The sequence below is a fragment of the Eurosta solidaginis genome, chromosome 2 (genome assembly GCF_040869045.1).
Source record: "Eurosta solidaginis isolate ZX-2024a chromosome 2, ASM4086904v1, whole genome shotgun sequence".
Taxonomy (NCBI): domain Eukaryota; kingdom Metazoa; phylum Arthropoda; class Insecta; order Diptera; family Tephritidae; genus Eurosta; species Eurosta solidaginis.
The window spans coordinates 174,758,169-174,776,335 of NC_090320.1; the positions used below are offsets into that span (position 1 = coordinate 174,758,169).

Sequence of the window (18,167 nt, forward strand, 5' to 3'; positions counted from 1 at the left end):
ACTGTCCATGAGCTCTCAAACTTCCCAGCTATAACTAAAATTGCACAATTTTATACATCTTTTAGGCGCTTCCAGAATCTACTAGTCCAGTAGCTCTCAAACTTCTCAGATATATGCATGTGTTAGTGCATTGACTCTCCGCTGCTCGTATACGTACATGGTTCATATTATGTAGACGCAGTTATTGTTTCGTTTATGTAGATACATAATGATTGAATTATTGATGTGCATTCACGTCACTGCTTAGCATCGGCTTAGAGACGATAGCATCGCTCAGTGCTGCTAACATTCGTTACAATATCATAGAAGATTTCCTGTAAAAATCATTTGGATCGGATCTATATATAATATATATCCCATACAACCGATCGTTCAGATAAGGGGATTTTTTGCCATTTTTTATTTTATATTTAAATGTACATCTGTTAACTATATATTTCTTATCTAACGCATCCGATTATTTGAAGATTACGAACGGGATAAGATTATTGTTCAGCCCCATTCGTGAAAGGTATGAACTCTTCGGCACAGCTGAAGACAGTCCGGTCCTTACTTGTTTTTTGTTTAACCTATGTGAAATCGCATGTTTTAACTTGAATATTTTAAGTTTTAAGACAATTGAAGTGAGTAATTGTGATGGATTCTGATATTTCAGGTAAATGACAGCATTATTAATGGTGTTTGTGATTTTTAAAAGTGATAAATTGATAAAGAACCTATTTTATTTAGGATGTTAAAAAAGTGTTTTTTTTTTATATATTTGGTGTTCAAAACCAGTTTTGTTATGTTTCCAACTCCGTCCAAGTGAAAATTAGTTTTCAACATGATACTTGGCACAATTAGCTTGCCAACTGCATTAAATTTAGCTGCAGATAGGGGGTCAGATAGAAGGTTTGATACACCCTTGTTGCTGTACAACATGAAAAATAGCTCACTGCGCAGGAATTTTTTAGTGTTACACAGTGTAATATCTACTCTAATTTAACCGATTAGTTACACAAATTATTATAATTTTTCATAAAATCAATTTAAAATTTACCGTAGATAAAGACAGAACTAAGTTATTACACTTCTGGCTGTACAACAAGGAATATAGCCTCACTGCGCAGTTTTTTTTAGTGTTACACAGTGTAATATCTATTTTTTTAATATAATCGATTAATTACACAAATTATTATAATTTTTCATTTATGAAATAGTTTTAAGAAGATATGTATAGGCAATAAAATATTTTTGGCCGCCTAAAACTTTAAAATCTACCTATGTGCGTCGTCAGACGACAAAAATTCATGGCTGCTCTTATTTTCATGCAAGAGAAATAATTAAAATAATATTTGGTGGCATTTACTTATGATCTGCATACAGCGCTTTACAGCCCTAGCATCCCTGTTCATCTAATAGAAAAAAAGCTTACTTGGAAGAAAATTACTTACCTTCCGACCTACTAAGATGCAGTCTTAAAATATTCCAAATAGATAAACTACTTACATTCCTGGAATATATGACAAAAATTTTTTTAATTTCTTTAAAATTTGCAGACTCTTGTTGGAGGAAAAGCAAAAGTTCATAGATCAGTATCGGAGCCTACACGGGGATTATTGCTCATTACAGCGTCAATTGGAAAGTATAAGGATGTGCTCGCTAAGGTAACTAGCATCTTGTTTTTCAGTACGAGTTTAAACTTCATTTTAAGATGATTTTTGTAAGTCTTGCAACTTATGCTAACCTGGCCAGTGATGGAATTTTCGATAAAATCGTACCTTTTTCAAAACTATGGCTGCTAAAAAATACTAAAATGATTACACACATTTTGTTTTTTTTTTTTGAAAATCAACACTAAACATAAAAAACCCGACTTTTCGTATGCTCTCTTAAAATTTTTCACACGAAATTACATGTCTGTGAAGTAGGCATTCACAATCTCGCAAAACAAAATCTGTTCTAAGTAGGTTCTGTAGTTCCTGAAAAAGAGAAAAAAGTACGGCAAAATTACGACCAATTTTCCTAAAGCCGAAAAATTTAAAAATTTTCAAAACTAAAAACAAAATATCTGTATTTAATTAGCGAGATATGCTCATATTGCTTTATACAATTGTTTCTGTTATACTATGTTCAAACGGAAAAATAAATTGAGGCGATTTCGATTTAAATTGAGTTTTGTTCATACAACTCAATTTAGCTTACACAATAGTAATTTGATATCTGGTTGGCTTATCTCTACAGCAGGGATGGGCCTATTTTCGGCTCTGAAATCAGTTTCAGTGCCAGCGAGTGCTTGGTGAGACGTTTGTGTATTTTGGGGTGTTAGGGGAGTAAAAAAATACATTGGAAATATCGGAAGCTTCGTCTCAAACGATATCCATCGCAAGAAAATTGCGGAAACACTAAAGAACTGAAATGAAAATATTCTCTCTCAACCTCCAAAACCAATTCCCAAACTGTGTTGCAATAGTACGAAAACAAAAACATAAATTTTTTGGCAAGAAAAACGAAAAACGGAATAACCATAGACTGAAGTCGACTTTATGTTAAGCAGCGCATTATTGACATTCATTTCGCCTTCACATACATTTAATTATATACACGCCGATTAATTTTGCAATATATACATAAAAGTATTTAAAAAAGTATTTTTAAAGTAGTAGCCTTAGAGGAAGTAGTAGTAGAAAAACGTACTAATGCACGTTTCGTATACAATCGTGGGGAAAAGAAACCATTTTCAGACTTGTTGGCAGTGTTGCCGTGAGCCTAGAAAGAAATGTATCAGTTTAGAATTTTCAAATTTCTTCAGGTCATATACATATATAGTTAAATCCACACTGCAAAAATTGTTGGAGCATGTGGTACATGTGTGTTTAATTTACGGCGACCATTTTTCTAATTATAAAACTAGCTTTGTTTATGATTTGAATCACAAAGGAACTTTTAAAATTACAACTGAAAATTCAGTTCGACTTGTGAATCACAAAAGCGACATTACATATTTGGGGCCTTTAGTGCGAGCGAAGCCGCCGGTAAAGGCTAGTTTATCCTAAAACGCTTAATAATTTGAACATAATAACAGCAGTGGCAGCCCTATTTTCCACAAATATTCTCTCTTTATCAATCTTACGTGTGTTTGTATATTATTCTCTTCCTGTTTTCTTCGCCCCACATACCTGACGAGAGAAGCTTACATCTGTTACGAATATTAGCAAAACTGAGGAGTGCTGCCATCTCCAGGCCGATGCTAAGCAGTGACGTGAATTCACATCAATAATTCAATCATTATGTATCTACATAAACGAATCAATAATTGCGTCTACACATATGTACACATTCCGACGAACAACATTTACATACAAGGCAGCGAGAGATGAGATGTCACACACAGATGAATTTACTTATACGCTTATGTGGGTGCGGGAGACTGTAAACTACAAACTCACATATGTACATCTGAGAAGCGCTAAAAAGTAGAAAATTGTAAACAAGTAGAAACTATATGAGAACTATACACACACGAATATAGTTGGTAAGTTCTGGAAATGGAAGAGCCTAGAAGTATGCACCGTAAACTATAAAAGCGGGGCATGCGAGTAAGAAGTAATTCAGTTTGATTTGAGTTGTCAAGCAGTTTGATTAAGACGATATCTAGCGAGCAATAGCAGTGTTATTTTGAATAGTAGAGTTTCATTGAGCTATCAATCAGTGTGGTTATTAAGCAAGCTATTCGTTGCACATTTTGTTATTGTGAAGTACTTTAATAAAGGCCATTTTGCATTATTACAAATTGGAGTTATTTATTCAACAGTTTAGTGATTCGAACTTAGCAGAGGATTGCAAATAAGAGGATTTGCAAGCAAAATCGTTACAATTGGTGTCAGAAGAGGAATTGTTGTATAAATTCTAGAGGACAACAAGGACATGGCAAAGTTAAGTGAATTGAAGATCCCGCAACTGAAGAAGGAGTTGGAGAGCCGTGGATTGAATACAAGCGGCGTTAAACTCGAACTTCAGGCACGGCTACGAGAAGCAATGGAAGCAGAAGGAATTGATGTGGAAGAGCATGTCTTTCATCTTGATGGCGAGGAGACAACAAAAATTGAAGAGAAGAAAGAAACATCGCAGACGGTTACCAGTACAGATTTGAACATGATTTTAGCTGCAATATCTACTCAAACATCGACAGTGTCATCTCAACTGGCAGAACAGCAGACATATATGGAATCGCAGGAGAACCGTATAACATCCAAGATGGAAGAACAGAAGACATATATGGCATCACAACTAGAATCGCAGGAGAACCGTATAACATCCAAGATGGAAGAACAGAAGACATATATGGCATCACAACTAGAATCGCAGGAGACACTTTTAACATCCAAGATGGAAGCACAAGAGGCACGTATAACAGAAATATCATCACAAATATCCACAAATATGTCATCACAGCTGGAAGAACAAAAGGCATATATGGCAACCCAACTGAAAGAACAAGAGGCACGCATAACAGTACAACTAGAAGCACAAGAGGCGCGTATATCATCAAAACTCGAAGCGCGCATGGACGAAAAAATAATGCAGTTTGAAGAAAAATTCGAGGCAGAGGTGGATGCGTTGAGAGGTCGTATACAGGAATTGCAACTTAATCGGCCGGCTGCTTCAGCGAGTAATACAAAGGTAAAAACTCCATCTTTTGACGGTTCTGTTCCTTTCCAGGTCTTCAAGCTTCAGTTTGAGAAGACCGCAGCAGTGAACAACTGGAATGCGGAAGATAAAGTTGCTGCGTTGTTCGTGGCATTGAAGGGGCCAGCAGCGGAAATCCTACAGACGATTCCCGAAGGAGAGCGGAACAATTATGAAGCATTGATGGCTGCTGTAGAACGACGTTATGGAAGCGGGCATAGAGAACAGATATTCCAAATTGAGTTGCAAAACCGCTACCAAAAAGCAAATGAGACATTGCAGGAGTTTGCTTCAGATGTTGAAAGGTTGGCTCATCTCGCAAATGCGGACGCACCCGTGGAATACACCGAGAGGGTAAAAATCCAGAGTTTTATAAATGGCATAAGGGACGTCGAAACGAAGCGAGCCACATACGCGAACCCAAAGCAAACATTTTCTGAAACGGTATGCCATGCATTGACTCAGGAAACAGCGTCGCTTCTGTGTAAGCCAGTTTTCAAAGCACGCCGTGTGGAAGTAGAAAGGCCAGAGTGGGTAGACGCAATATTGGAGGCGCTGAAAGGATCGCAAAAGCGGAGTGAAAAAGTTATCAAATGCTTCAAATGCTGGAAGTCCGGTCACATTGCACGTCATTGCGATCTTGGCCTTAATAGTTCCAACAATGTGGGTGGCCGTAAACGCAAAGCTGGAGGAGATGAGCAAGAGCGAGTAAGAGGTAGAGAGCTAGATCCAGCTATTGAATGCCCTGTGATATCTGTGTAGCAAATTGGTAGAAAATCGAGCAGTCTTACCGTCAGAGGGAATGTGGATGGCAACGAACGAATACTGACTGTAGATACGGGCGCATCTCATTCCTTGATCCGATCTGACTTGGTCAACAGGAGAGTAAAACCGTTACCTGGAGCAAAGTTGCGGACGGTCACTGGCGAGTATAACCAAGTTCAGGGAGAAGTGATATGTGAAGTATTGATTGGGAAGGTCATGGTTTTACACAAATTTGTTGTGGCGGAGATTGTTGATGAAGTTATATTGGGAGTGGATTTCTTGGTTGACCATGACATCAAGATCGATATGCAGAGAAGGGTGATGCATTATGAGAACCAAGATGTGCCACTTAACTTCAGTTTAGAAAAAGGGTTCAGCAGTAAGCGAGTGCTGGTGGAGGAGATTCGACAGAGACCACGAAAGTCAAGGAAAGTAGATCGAGCAAAGGTTGATGGATCGAATGTGCCAAATAAAGCGAAATTAAAAGTACCTGTGAGGAAAAGACCGGCATCAACAAACCCTAATGGACGCACTAAAATGACTGAAAGAATTTTTCAGAAAGAATGCAAGGATGGTTTCAAGCCAGCGCGCACTTTTGTTGGGAAACGTCGGAACGATACTGAGTATGTGAAGCCAATCCGTCAAGAACAAGCTCTACAAAGTAGTTCTTCATTGGCCAAGCAACAGAGTGCGAGAGAACGATCCAGAATAATGAGTAGTAAGATGGAACACAGGTACGACAGGAAAAATAATTCGGAAGGTTTCCGGAATGGAGATTTGGTACTGTTAAACAACCCTCACCGGCGGAAAGGTGTTCCAGCCCAATTTCGGTGCAGTTGGGAAGGCCCGTACAAAGTTGTGAAGAAGATCAGTGATACCATCTACCGCATACAAACCACGGATTAGAAGGGTGGTACATTTGGAGATGCTAGCGGCGTTTAGATTGGGAGATTTGTCTGATCGGGACGATCAGACTTAGGTGGAGGGCAGTGTTACGAATATTAGCAAAACTGAGGAGTGCTGCCATCTCCAGGCCGATGCTAAACAGTGACGTGAATTCACATCAATAATTCAATCATTATGTATCTACATAAACGAATCAATAATTGCGTCTACACATATGTACACATTCCGACGAACAACATTTACATACAAGGCAGCGAGAGATGAGATGTCACACACAGATGAATTTACTTATACGCTTATGTGTGTGCGGGAGACTGTAAACTACAAACTCACATATGTACATCTGAGAAGCGCTAAAAAGTAGATAATTGTAAACAAGTAGAAACTATATGAGAACTATACACACACGAATATAGTTGGTAAGTTCTGGAAATGGAAGAGCCTAGAAGTATGCAGCGTAAACTATAAAAGCGGGGCAGGCGAGTAAGAACTAATTCAGTTTGATTTGAGTTGTCAAGCAGTTTGATTAAGACGATATCTAGCGAGCAATAGAAGTGTTATTTTGAATAGTAGAGTTTCATTGAGCTATCAATCAGTGTGGTTATTAAGTAAGCTATTCGTTGCACAGTTTGTTATTGTGAAGTACTTTAATAAAGGCCATTTTGCATTATTACAAATTGGAGTTATTTATTCAACAGTTTAGTGATTCGAACTTAGCAGAGGATTGCAAATAAGAGGATTTGAAAGCAAGAATCGTTACACATCTATATTGGTTACCGAGGCATATGGGAATAGATGAGGATTAAAATGCTGATGAGCTATGTAGCTAAAAGTGGCGCATCCCTCGAAGCTTGCAGGGTAGGTATCCCAATCAGATATGCCCAGATGAAGAGAAGGCGAGTGTTGCTCATGATTGACCAAGCAAGAAAGGCGCGGGTCTGAAAAGTTTCGAAGATCATGTGTAGGTCTTACATCCTTGGACTAACAAAATTACTCCTACTCCTACGAACTGGACACTGCTTTCTGTCGTCACGCCTTTAAATTTGACTTGGCCAGTGATAGCAGATCTAGGAAAGGCGTGATAGAGGACACGCAAGACCTACACATGATCTTCGAAACTTTCCAGACCCGCGCCTTTCTTGCTTGGTCAATCATGCGCAACACTCGCCTTCTCTTCATCCGGGCATATCTGATTGGGATACCTACCGTGCAAGCTTCGAGGGATGCGCCACTTTAGCCACATAACTCATCAGCATTTTAATCCTCATCTATTCCCATATGCCTCGGTAACCAATATAGATGTATGCTTCTCCCGATTCTTTCAAGGCACTGCTACTGTGATCTGACTGCCTGTGTGATCTGTTTATTTCCGGATCAGCCCAGTATGGAGCAGATCATACTCCTTCCATTAGTTGGGAACCATCGGTGTACACGGGCATCACCTCGTCCGCTATTTTGGCCAATCATCCACAAATATTTTGGCTCTAAGGACCTCTTCGAAGCGCAGATACGGAATCAAGTAGTCATCGTATAATTGATGACGTATAACTGCTATGGCCGTATTGTGTCTGCTCAATGTGCCCCGGTCACCAAAACCGACTCTACCTGCATCGTTGCAGCTATTAATGCTTTGTTCTTTGCAATACATGTGGAACGTGCGGAATGGCATACGGCAGCGTAATGTCTGCGCTCAAGCTGCCCGGTCACGAAACCCGTCCTACCTGCCTCGTTGCAGTTATTAGCGCTGTATTTCTTGCTATCAGGTCTACAGGAGGAATGTGCAGAATGGCAAACCGCGCAACCGCCGGTGTTGTTTTCATGGCTCCCGTAATGCTAAGCATTGATATCCAATATGGACCCTCCAATTTTTAAGGTTGGTGCTTTTTTGTGTGGCAGCCGAAAATAGATCCCAGTATTCTTTTACATGCATCAAGTGCCGTCGGGGCTTTCTTCACTCTCTCCTACAGGAAACCCCTCCTAGCTAAGGCCTGGTCCAATCTAATACCTTGTACCTCTCAGAAAACAATACCATATCTGCCTTCTCCGCGTTTGCGATCAACCCAACATTAGATGCCAGGTATATATGTATATCCCGAAGCCCCCGTTCTATGAAAATGGTAACTGTTGGAAGGCATTTTCCACTTGTGACAATTGCAACGTCATCTGCGTAAGCCGTAAGTTTGACGGGTCCCTCATCTAACCGCCTGAGCAGTGGGTTGATGACCAGCGTCCAAAGCAGGGGTGATAAAACCCCGCCCTGCGGCGTTCATACAACCCCCATTGTAAAGTTATCTTCCTGCAAATAAACATGCAGCTCATGCATTTGGTTCTGGCTGGATGTACTTTAAGGTAGTTAAGATCATTCAATATTATTTAAGCCATTCCACGTAAGCTCTACTTGAAATTAGCATGGGAGTATCCCATTTGGGCTCGGCGATTTAAACTTAGGGAAAGGCTTCACCGCCCATTATATTGGTACCGGCCACCAAGCCCCGTGATCGAAGTATGAGTGCTGTCTGTTAGCTCTCCTGAATCATCTCCCGATGGAAATGTGTGTCGAAAAGCCCCTAACCATTACGTGATCATTCCCCTGGACTATGTTTCCCCTTGCTTCGCTGAAACTCAGCTCATTGCTCCACCATGACGCCTTGCTTTTCCTCTGAATCTTCTTAAGGGGCAAGCTCTGTTATACGCAGTCATAGGCATTTTTGTTAGAAAATCTTTGGACTCCTCCAGTTCCTCCACATAAGGTGGATGTACTCCCAATCGATCGTGGTGCAAGGATCGTGAAAATTAAAAAAAATCGTCTGAATTGAAAATTTTATTTTTAAGCTTTAAGAAACTTCCCGATGACCCAGAGAACTGAAACTTTACACTGGTCACTTTATTTGGTTGTAAAATTGAAAATAAAAAAGTTATCTATATTGGACGGGGACTGAGGTATTTATATATATATATATATTTATATATATTTACTTGTATATATATATATATTTATTTATTTGAGTCTTTAAATTTACAAATTTTTACAGACTAGCATAATATTAAGAGTAGAAAGATCTTAAATGACTAATTAGGGTTACATACGAGGAAGTGCAGTCAACACCTGAAGAACTGAAAAACAAATTGAGATCCGCACAAGCCCTCGCAATAGGCGCGTTTACCGCATAGTTGGTCCTTACAAAACTAATTTTAAAGGTCTCAAAGTGCCGCAAGTTTCTGCAGGGAACATTGAACTGAATTTTTTCCAGGAGCGATGGAAAATCAACAGCTCCAGAAATTAAGCCAATTATAAACGAGCACGATAAGATAGTTCGTCTATTTACAAGCGTACTCAGTTCAATTAAAAGACATCTCGATTCATATGACGGTAAAGGATCAGAAAAATTCAAAGAACGGAGAGCAAAACGTAAAAAAACTTTTTGAACTCTCTCCATACGATTAGAGGGACTAGTATGGTAGGGTCTCCAAATTATAGCAGCATACTCCAGTCTCGATGTGACAAAAGAGCAATAAAGAGATTTGAGGGTGTGAGGGTTAGTGAAAGCTGAACAATTTCTACGAATGAACGCTAGCATGGCATAAGACCGAGTAATAACGTAGTTGACTTGGTTAGCGACACCAAATTTGGAGTCAAAAAATACACCCAAGTCTTTAATTTCCTCTACGGATTCCAGGGCACAGCCCGCAATACTATATGAAGTCCGTAGAACATTAGCCGATTTAGAAAAAGTCACGTCGAAACACTTTTTGATGTTTAGAGTAAGACGATTTAAACAACACGAGTTTTCAACATTGAGGAGGTCTGATTGCAGCCTTTCAGAGTCATGAGAACTCTTTATGGGGGCGAGAATTTTCAAATTGTCTGCATACAACAAGTATTCCGCAAACGCGAAGCATGAGCCGATATCATTTATAAATAAAATAAAAAATAGAGGCCCTAGAATACTTCCTTGCGGGACCGCAGAGGAAGCAATGAAGGGCTGGGACGTGGCGTTGTCTATTTCAACAACGCATTGTCTATTTGAAAGATACGACGCAATCTACTTCAAAAATGTGGAATGAAAAACCAATGACAGAAGCTTAGCCAAGAGTATCTGGTGCGAAACCTTGTCGAATGCCTTTGAAAAGTCAGTGTATATTGTATCAACTTGCAGTCTATTATGAAAAGCGGAAATGCAGTGTTCAGAAAAAATAGATAAGTTACTAACAGTGGACCGTTTTGAAACAAATCCGTGCTGATTGTTCGAAATTAGGCCCTTTGCTGCAAAGTATATTTTATCATTTACCATAATCTCAAAAAGTTTGGAAACACATGAGAGGTCTGTAATTACGAACATCATTTTTGTTACCACTCTTGAATATCGGAGAAATTGAAGTTAGCTTCCAGTCATCCACAAATGTTCCAGTGGCCAGTGAGTTGTTGAAGATAATTGAAAGAGGCTCAGCCAAACATAAGCAGTTTTTCAACAATATGACAGAAAGGCCATCTGAGTCCGTCTTAGTAGACAGCTTAAGCTTCCCAATACCATTAACCACATCCGTAACGGAAACACGCAAAGATCCAAAATTGACCGCTGAGTTGCTCATGGAAGGCAAACTCGAGTGGACACGAGTGTCTGGTTCAAAATTAGAACAAAAAAATTGGCAAATAAATTTGCAGCATCAACTGCATTGTTTGCAGATTTGTCGTTGAAAAACACATTACTAGGGACAGATGAGTAGGCCTTTTTTGACTTTATGAAACGCCAAAACGCCTTTGAGTTCGACATTATATTACTCTCAAAGCTCAGAACATAATTTCTGTACAAAAACCTATTCAAGCACTTGAATGCCTTTAAATCGTTTTGAAATTTTGAGTAGTGCGCCGAATCTCCAGTTCTTTTATACTGTTTTAAAGATTTGCACTTAACATTCCTCAGATGTTTTAGCCTCTTGGTATGCCAGGGCGTCTTATATGCTTTTTTTCTATATATTGGGATATGCTTCAAGCACAACTCATGAACCGTATTTTTGAAAATATGAAAACAAGATGTGACATCATTATCGGGGAATGAATCACACCAATCAATGCTTAATAATATTTCTTTAAGATACGACATATCGCAAGCACTAAAGTTGAATTTAATTTCAGGCTTAAACTCTAATTCTAGGGAAATAGAAACGTGATGTTTGTCGGTCTGCAGGATTGGTAGTTAACTGAGAGGTTGGTACTCACCGGGTTCCGTTGGTTCTTGCTGCGTCTAGGAAAAGTTCCACCGCTGCTGCTGCAGATGACCGGTTGTGCGTTGCGGTGACAAGCTGTGTTGATCGACGAAGATGTATGTTCGATGCTGTTACCAAGGGCAGACGGAGATGATAAGGCAGTGTTACGGTCTGCTGCTACGGTATATGGCTGCGATCCACTTGGGAGCGTGTTCACGGGAACACACCTAGCGATGTGGCAAAGGTTGCGATGAAAAATATCAAAAAAGAAGGGAACACACAGACCTGCCATCACGAGCACAAGAAAATGGATGGAGTTTTTTTTGCCAGCAGATAGGCACGAGGAAAAAGAAAAAGGAAGAAAAATTTGGTCTTTTAGCACGAGGTTCCGGCCATGAAAGTTCAGCTAGATTGGAGCGAAAAGAAAAAAGAAAAAATCTCCCAAAATTGGACAACAATAAGCGATTGTTTTCCCGCTATTTGTATTGCACATAATACACTACGATTATTAAAAAAAAAAAAATTTTGTAGAACAGCGACAAAAAAGTTGCTTATCAATTAAGCTCATACGCTGATGGCCGAAAATGAAATTTTAACGAAAAGCACAAACAAAAAAATGCTGCTAATTTATGTGTGACCGAATCTAACAACACTCAATTGTGTGGAAAAAAATTTAAAAAGGTTACAGCACTTTTCTTTGACTGGGGTAATACATCGATTCCCACACGCTCGGGTGAATTGTTGAAAGCAGTGGAAAAGATCAGTCTCCGGTAACAATATCATATTATCGCCACCAAGCATAAAACACCCATATATGAAGCAAATAACATAAGGACAATTGAGAGACGGCGGCAGCACGCGGCAGCGTAACCCAACGAACGTCATAATTAGCACCAAGTCATCAAGAAGTCTATTGCCACCAGGTTCACTCGATCCCCTCGGGCCAGAGCGCAACAACCACCAACAGTACCAACACCAACTACAACAACAACGTTTGAAACTGGGTGAGTCCGTTCCAACTCGGTGAAATTATATTATGTATTTATAGGAAGTGATAAAATTCGTCACTTACAGATTATCGTTTCAAATTTTTGTAATTCATTCCAAGCACGCTTAATGAACCTAAAGACCCCTTTCTGTAACTCGATTCGAACATACGGTATATGAATTCGGACACTTTGGTGCTCTTAACTCTGTTGACCCGTCGGATAAGTGCAATGTAAAACCCGTTCGGTAATCTTGCGAGTAAGAAACATTGTTCTGTAAAGCTTGTGAAAGGTCAACACAGCCAAGAAATAGAAAACCTAAATTATAAAAGTTTGAGTTCTGCAAATAATTTTATTCCAGTCAAGTTACAGAATAGTGTCACTAGTACATATAGTACCTTACATTTTTGAATGTGTCACTCGGAACCCTATTTTTTTATATACCTACATGCGAAAGCCATGCGGATGGGTAATGCATTACACATTAGCGACATATGCCTTTCCGCGAGAAATTAGAATCTAGTCGCAACAAGAAATAGAGGATCTACGTCTTGGTGATCAGGAACAAATAAACTCTTTCTATAATTTTTTTTGAAATATTTTTTTTACTGCTCCACTATACTGTTGCGACTGGAACGTCACCTGAAAGTTCATAAATATTTTTTCTCTATATGATCACACGGCACAAGTTAGTATGTGTCAACGAAGACTAAAGCTATAAAAGCTTATTAAATTGTTACGAGAGTTTTGCCGACCATATCCATTGGTGTGGCAATCAGATTTCCATAGACTCGAGATAAGACAAATGAAATGAATTTAATACAATTGAACTTGCTGATATGAGAAAAGTATAATTAACGTAATTGGATACAATCGAATGCAATTATCATAAATTGGAACTTAGAAAAAAAAGTATAAAAATTTTTACTAAATACAATCCAAAAGTAAATTTGAAGTTTGGAAAACTATAATTTAAAATAGATGTGGAATAAGAAAATCTAATTAAATCCTAACAAAAGGAACATTCTAAGTTAGAAATAAGAAAATGTAAATGTTAAGAAGTCTGCAAACTCTGTAAGGCGGTCTACGATTTACTATAGGAATTTTGAGCCAAATAACTACATTCTTCTGAAGGTATTTTTTTTTTACTCCAGTGTGCTTCGCTTGGTTTCCACGTTATTTGCTATGTACAAGCATACCTATGAAATTAAAATCTATTCAGCAGTATGGAAATAGATTCGAAAGAGCATTTAGATGAATTCCACATTATTTTCAGCAAATGACCTGTAAACCAGAGCAACAACCGCAACAATGTTATCAAACTTAGTTATAATAAGAAGGAATACAACTTCCTGTATAATTTTTTTTTACAACAAAAAAAAATGTTATATGTACATACAGCTGCGAACAAAAGAATAGCAGTCGAAGATATTAAACACCTTTTATTAGTAAAAGAAGGATCATTTATTTGATAAGCTGCAATAAACTTGCAACCAAACTTATTTTAGAACCATCTAAAAACGTTTAAAGCCCCTAAAAGGAATTATTGCTTTGGCTTTACAAAGTAATATTTACTATTCATGTTTCTTAATACCGGGATCGTAATGAATTATGTCAATTAGATACTTATGTACAATTTCTTTGTTCGAAATTATTTCTTTTACTTCTTAAACAAGCATTTTATTCACCGTTTCCTCTGTAACTTAATGCGTACAACTTATTTTGAAGAAAGCAAGTTTAGATAAAACTCAGGATTGATTAGTATATACATCTACATATTAATTTTTTTTTTAAATGATGGATTATAAATAAAAATTGTAATTAAAAATGGGAATGTTGGCATCTTCATTCTTTTAGAAGGCACGTAGGGTATACAGGTAAGGGGCCACCGAAATTTAGGTGCGTCGGTGGCCATGGTTATTTGAGGGTGGGACTAAGCACCGGGCGTCGCAACAACACCCGCAGCGCCCCTCTGTGTATTCGGCCTTTTATTTTCCTTTCAGTTTCGTTATTTTACTTTTCAGCTTTATTGATATTTGATTTCAGAGTAGTAACCGGTCATGTCCGGTTCGGTAATTTTTTTCTTGCGTCAGTTTTTTTTATTTTTTTTTGAATTTGAATTTAAATTTTGGAATGTCAACGGTCTGTCCGTGACATCCGGTTCAGCCGGATGTTGTTTTATTTTGTATTGATAAGCGTTTTGAGTCGGTCTCTGCGCTTCTGCCAGGTTTTTGAATTTGACAGCTGCTCGTTTTGATAGGCATGATAGGAACATTTTTCTGCTTATGGCGCAGGAACAGTAAGGTTGGCAAGGACCCGCCCCAGCCGACAATGACTAGCCACTGTGCACCAACACATCATGCCGACCGCCTTCCTTACTGCTCCGTTGTAGATGCGATTCCATAACAGCAGCTCTGCTGAGAATCACGTTCGAAACGAATTTATCTGTAGCTCTTAGGTTTTGATACGATCCTCTCGAACCACGCGCACTAATCCTTTTGTAATTTCAATCACTCCAAAAGATGGAAAGCTTGCAGAAACAAACGCTTTATCGACAGCGGATTATAATACCTTTGTACTCCAAACTAACTATTGGATTTATTGGACAAAATGCGTTGATGATTTGGTTTTCAGAAAATTATGCCGGATTGGTGGCTATTATCTATTCGCTTATAAAACTATAATACCTTTGTTAGCTCTAAAGAATTAAGACAACGGAAATAAATCGCTCAGTAGCTATTTGTTGAACGCAACCAGGTTGTTATACGCGCAACTCGCAGAGAATTATGCTTATGGAATATAAACTATAACACTTTTCCAAAATTTGGATATGGTATATTTAACACGCACAAAGTTCATAGGCTGTGATGTTTGGCGGAACCGGTGATTATTTCCTCGTTTTTATTAATAATAAGCAAAGATATTAATTTGCATAAAAAAGGGAAATTGTACAAATCTGGGTTGAACTTGATGACAATGATCAAAATTTTTTATATGGTGGTTTTTTGACAGGTGGCGATCATGCCAGATCGCCATCCTGTACTTGCGGCGAATTCGATTTGGTGGATTTTGCGCGGTGGAGGCTGCCACACGGCCATGAGGATTCCCAATAGGGAATTTAAGGGTAAATACAATGCATTGATTTTAGGGGATAATTCAATATAATACACTTCAATAATCGAATACAATACAAGAGACGGGATATATATATACATTCATAGATATTCGATATAATACAATTCAATAGTCGAATATAATACCAAGTACGGGTTATATATATAAATTCATAGAGATACGTATAAAAAAGGAGGGAGATGGGACAGGTGACAGCCTACACCGCGTAAACAGGTGCGAAGCATTCAGTGAACATTGTTTGAGATGAACACTAAATCTAAAATTCTATTCAGCCTATTATAGAGCCCGTTAATTTGTACCAAATCGATACTTAGAAAGTATAGTTACAACATTTGGAATTTTGGAACAGCTTCTTGGGTAACTTTCCATAGAGCTAAACTCGTGAAACTAGTAACATGCTTCAGAATCCCATGGTTATGCAAAGTACTGTAAAAAAAATCGCTAGGTGAACCAGAGAGCGTGAAAGTATCAAAAATCTTCAGAAACTGCGAAGTTTGCTTCGACTTTTAAGGAGCTTCTCGATAACCCAGAGACCTAAAACTTTGAACAAAGCTTTGTTTTTTTTTATTTTATTTTTTTGGACAAATGAGTTTTCTATATAGGGCAGGGAACGAGATATTTGGAAAGTATTTTTCCAACATGTGGAATCTTGCGACCATCAGCCCTTAAATAAAGTTTCTTTTTTAGAATCCTATTCGAAATTGGTATAATTTACTAACAGTAAATTTATTTGGTAGCTAGTATTTTAGCCTAAATGTTAATACCTAACTCTAAGGAGCAAATTCCATCACTGAACCTGATATTTTTTTAAGCCGTACTGCATTATTGGGCCTAAGAGTTCTAACATTTTAATAATTCATCTCAATAATATGTTTATATATCTACAGTTTGAACAATTCGGCACCAACATCAAATATATCTGAACACTCGGTAACTTAATATTGAAGGTCTACTACGGAGCGCTAAACAAATGTATTATTATTTTCCATTTATAGATACCTCAGCGTATGGAACTTATCCGCAGTACATGTTTACGGGTCTCACAAGCGAGCAGCTCTGTGAAATGTGATATCTCGTCGCAGGATGCATCTGGGTCAAATCCGCTATGAGTTTATCTCTTAATACTGTTGTCTATTCAACAGTAAGGATGAATGAAGCGCCAAAGGAATTTGATCTCAGCGACAATGCCTATAATTTATAAGAGCAAGATCCCGTGACTGCCAGACCTTCGTCATTTTATAAAAGTTGAAATTTCGTTAGTGTATACTTCCAAATGAAGCAGGATCGTTGGTCTATTATAAAACTTGAGTCATAGTGGCTTTAACAGATGTCGTGCACAAATTTTGCAAAAAACAGGCCTTTCTTTCGTCATTTTATAAAGACCGATTTTCACATATGGTCTTCGCAACGATATAAGAAGCCACTAGCTTCATTGCCAGACACTTTCTATAGTGGCTTTGATTAGCCAGACACTTTTAATCATTTTATACTTCAAAGAACATCAAAGGAATTTTATACTGAAATTCGAATACAAACTTTTGAAATTTTGTTTGCCATAAAAACGCTCACCTTTCATTTTATGAAAAAGTACAGTTTTGCATTACAAAAAGTGTCTGGCTGGACAAAGCCACTATGGAAAGTGTCTGGCAATGAGGTTAGTGGCTTCTTATATCGTGACGAACACCATATATGAAAATCAGTCTTTATAAAATTACGAAAGAAAGGTCTATTTTTCTGCAATATTTTTGCACGATATCTGTTAAAGCCACTATACTCAAGTTTCATAATAGACCAACGATCCTGCTTCAGTTGGAAGTATGCACTGACGATATTTCGAATTTTATAAAATGACGAAGGTCTGGCAGTCACAGGCTCTTATGCTATATCTTGTTGCTAGTGTATGGCGTTTCTAAAAGAAGCTATGTATATTCTTTTGAGTATGTTACATAATTATGTTGTATCAGTATGTTTTATTTTGCTGCTTCGCGCATATATGTCCTTATATGATTGCACATAGATTCAAGGAGATAAACCATATAAAAGATGTTTTGTAGACATATTTCTTTTATGCTCATGTTAATTTTGTGAACTCCTTTTTATATTTTTTAACGAAACAAACTGTTAGCTTTTATAAAACCAGAAAGAGTGATACAATTCAAATAAATAAAAGAGTCATCAAAATCTGTCGTTGCGATAGTTTCGAATAGTAAAGGGATTTATTGGGGAACTGGACTGAGTATATAATTAAAAGTAAAGTCTCTTTTTTAGCAAACGAAAATCAAGCTCTAAAAGTCACTGAGAATTTGGAGGTTCTGGTGGTATTCGAGAGAAAAATCCCATGAAAAATATATGGAACTCTACGCGTTGTCGTACCGCAAGTACCGAAGAAGATTTAGCTATAAGCCTTATGCAGTATTATTACAGTGAAGGGGTGTGGTTATAGTCCCACAAATGAAATTTATTGCAAAAATACATGTGAGGATGACTCTTAGGACGGATAGA

The 18,167-nt window shown here is 38.0% G+C and overlaps 1 protein-coding gene across 1 annotated transcript in view; it reads left to right on the forward strand.

Moving 5' to 3' along the window:
* Positions 1-16,883, forward strand: part of LOC137240337 (golgin subfamily A member 6-like protein 1) — a 205,810-nt gene extending 188,927 nt beyond the window's left edge. The window contains exons 5-7 of the mRNA XM_067766443.1: positions 1,539-1,646; positions 16,553-16,595; positions 16,661-16,883. Of these exons, the coding sequence (XP_067622544.1) occupies positions 1,539-1,646; positions 16,553-16,595; positions 16,661-16,774 (265 nt within the window). The 3' untranslated portion in view covers positions 16,775-16,883. The remainder of the gene's footprint in view (positions 1-1,538; positions 1,647-16,552; positions 16,596-16,660) is intronic.
* Positions 16,884-18,167: the final 1,284 nt, after the last annotated feature.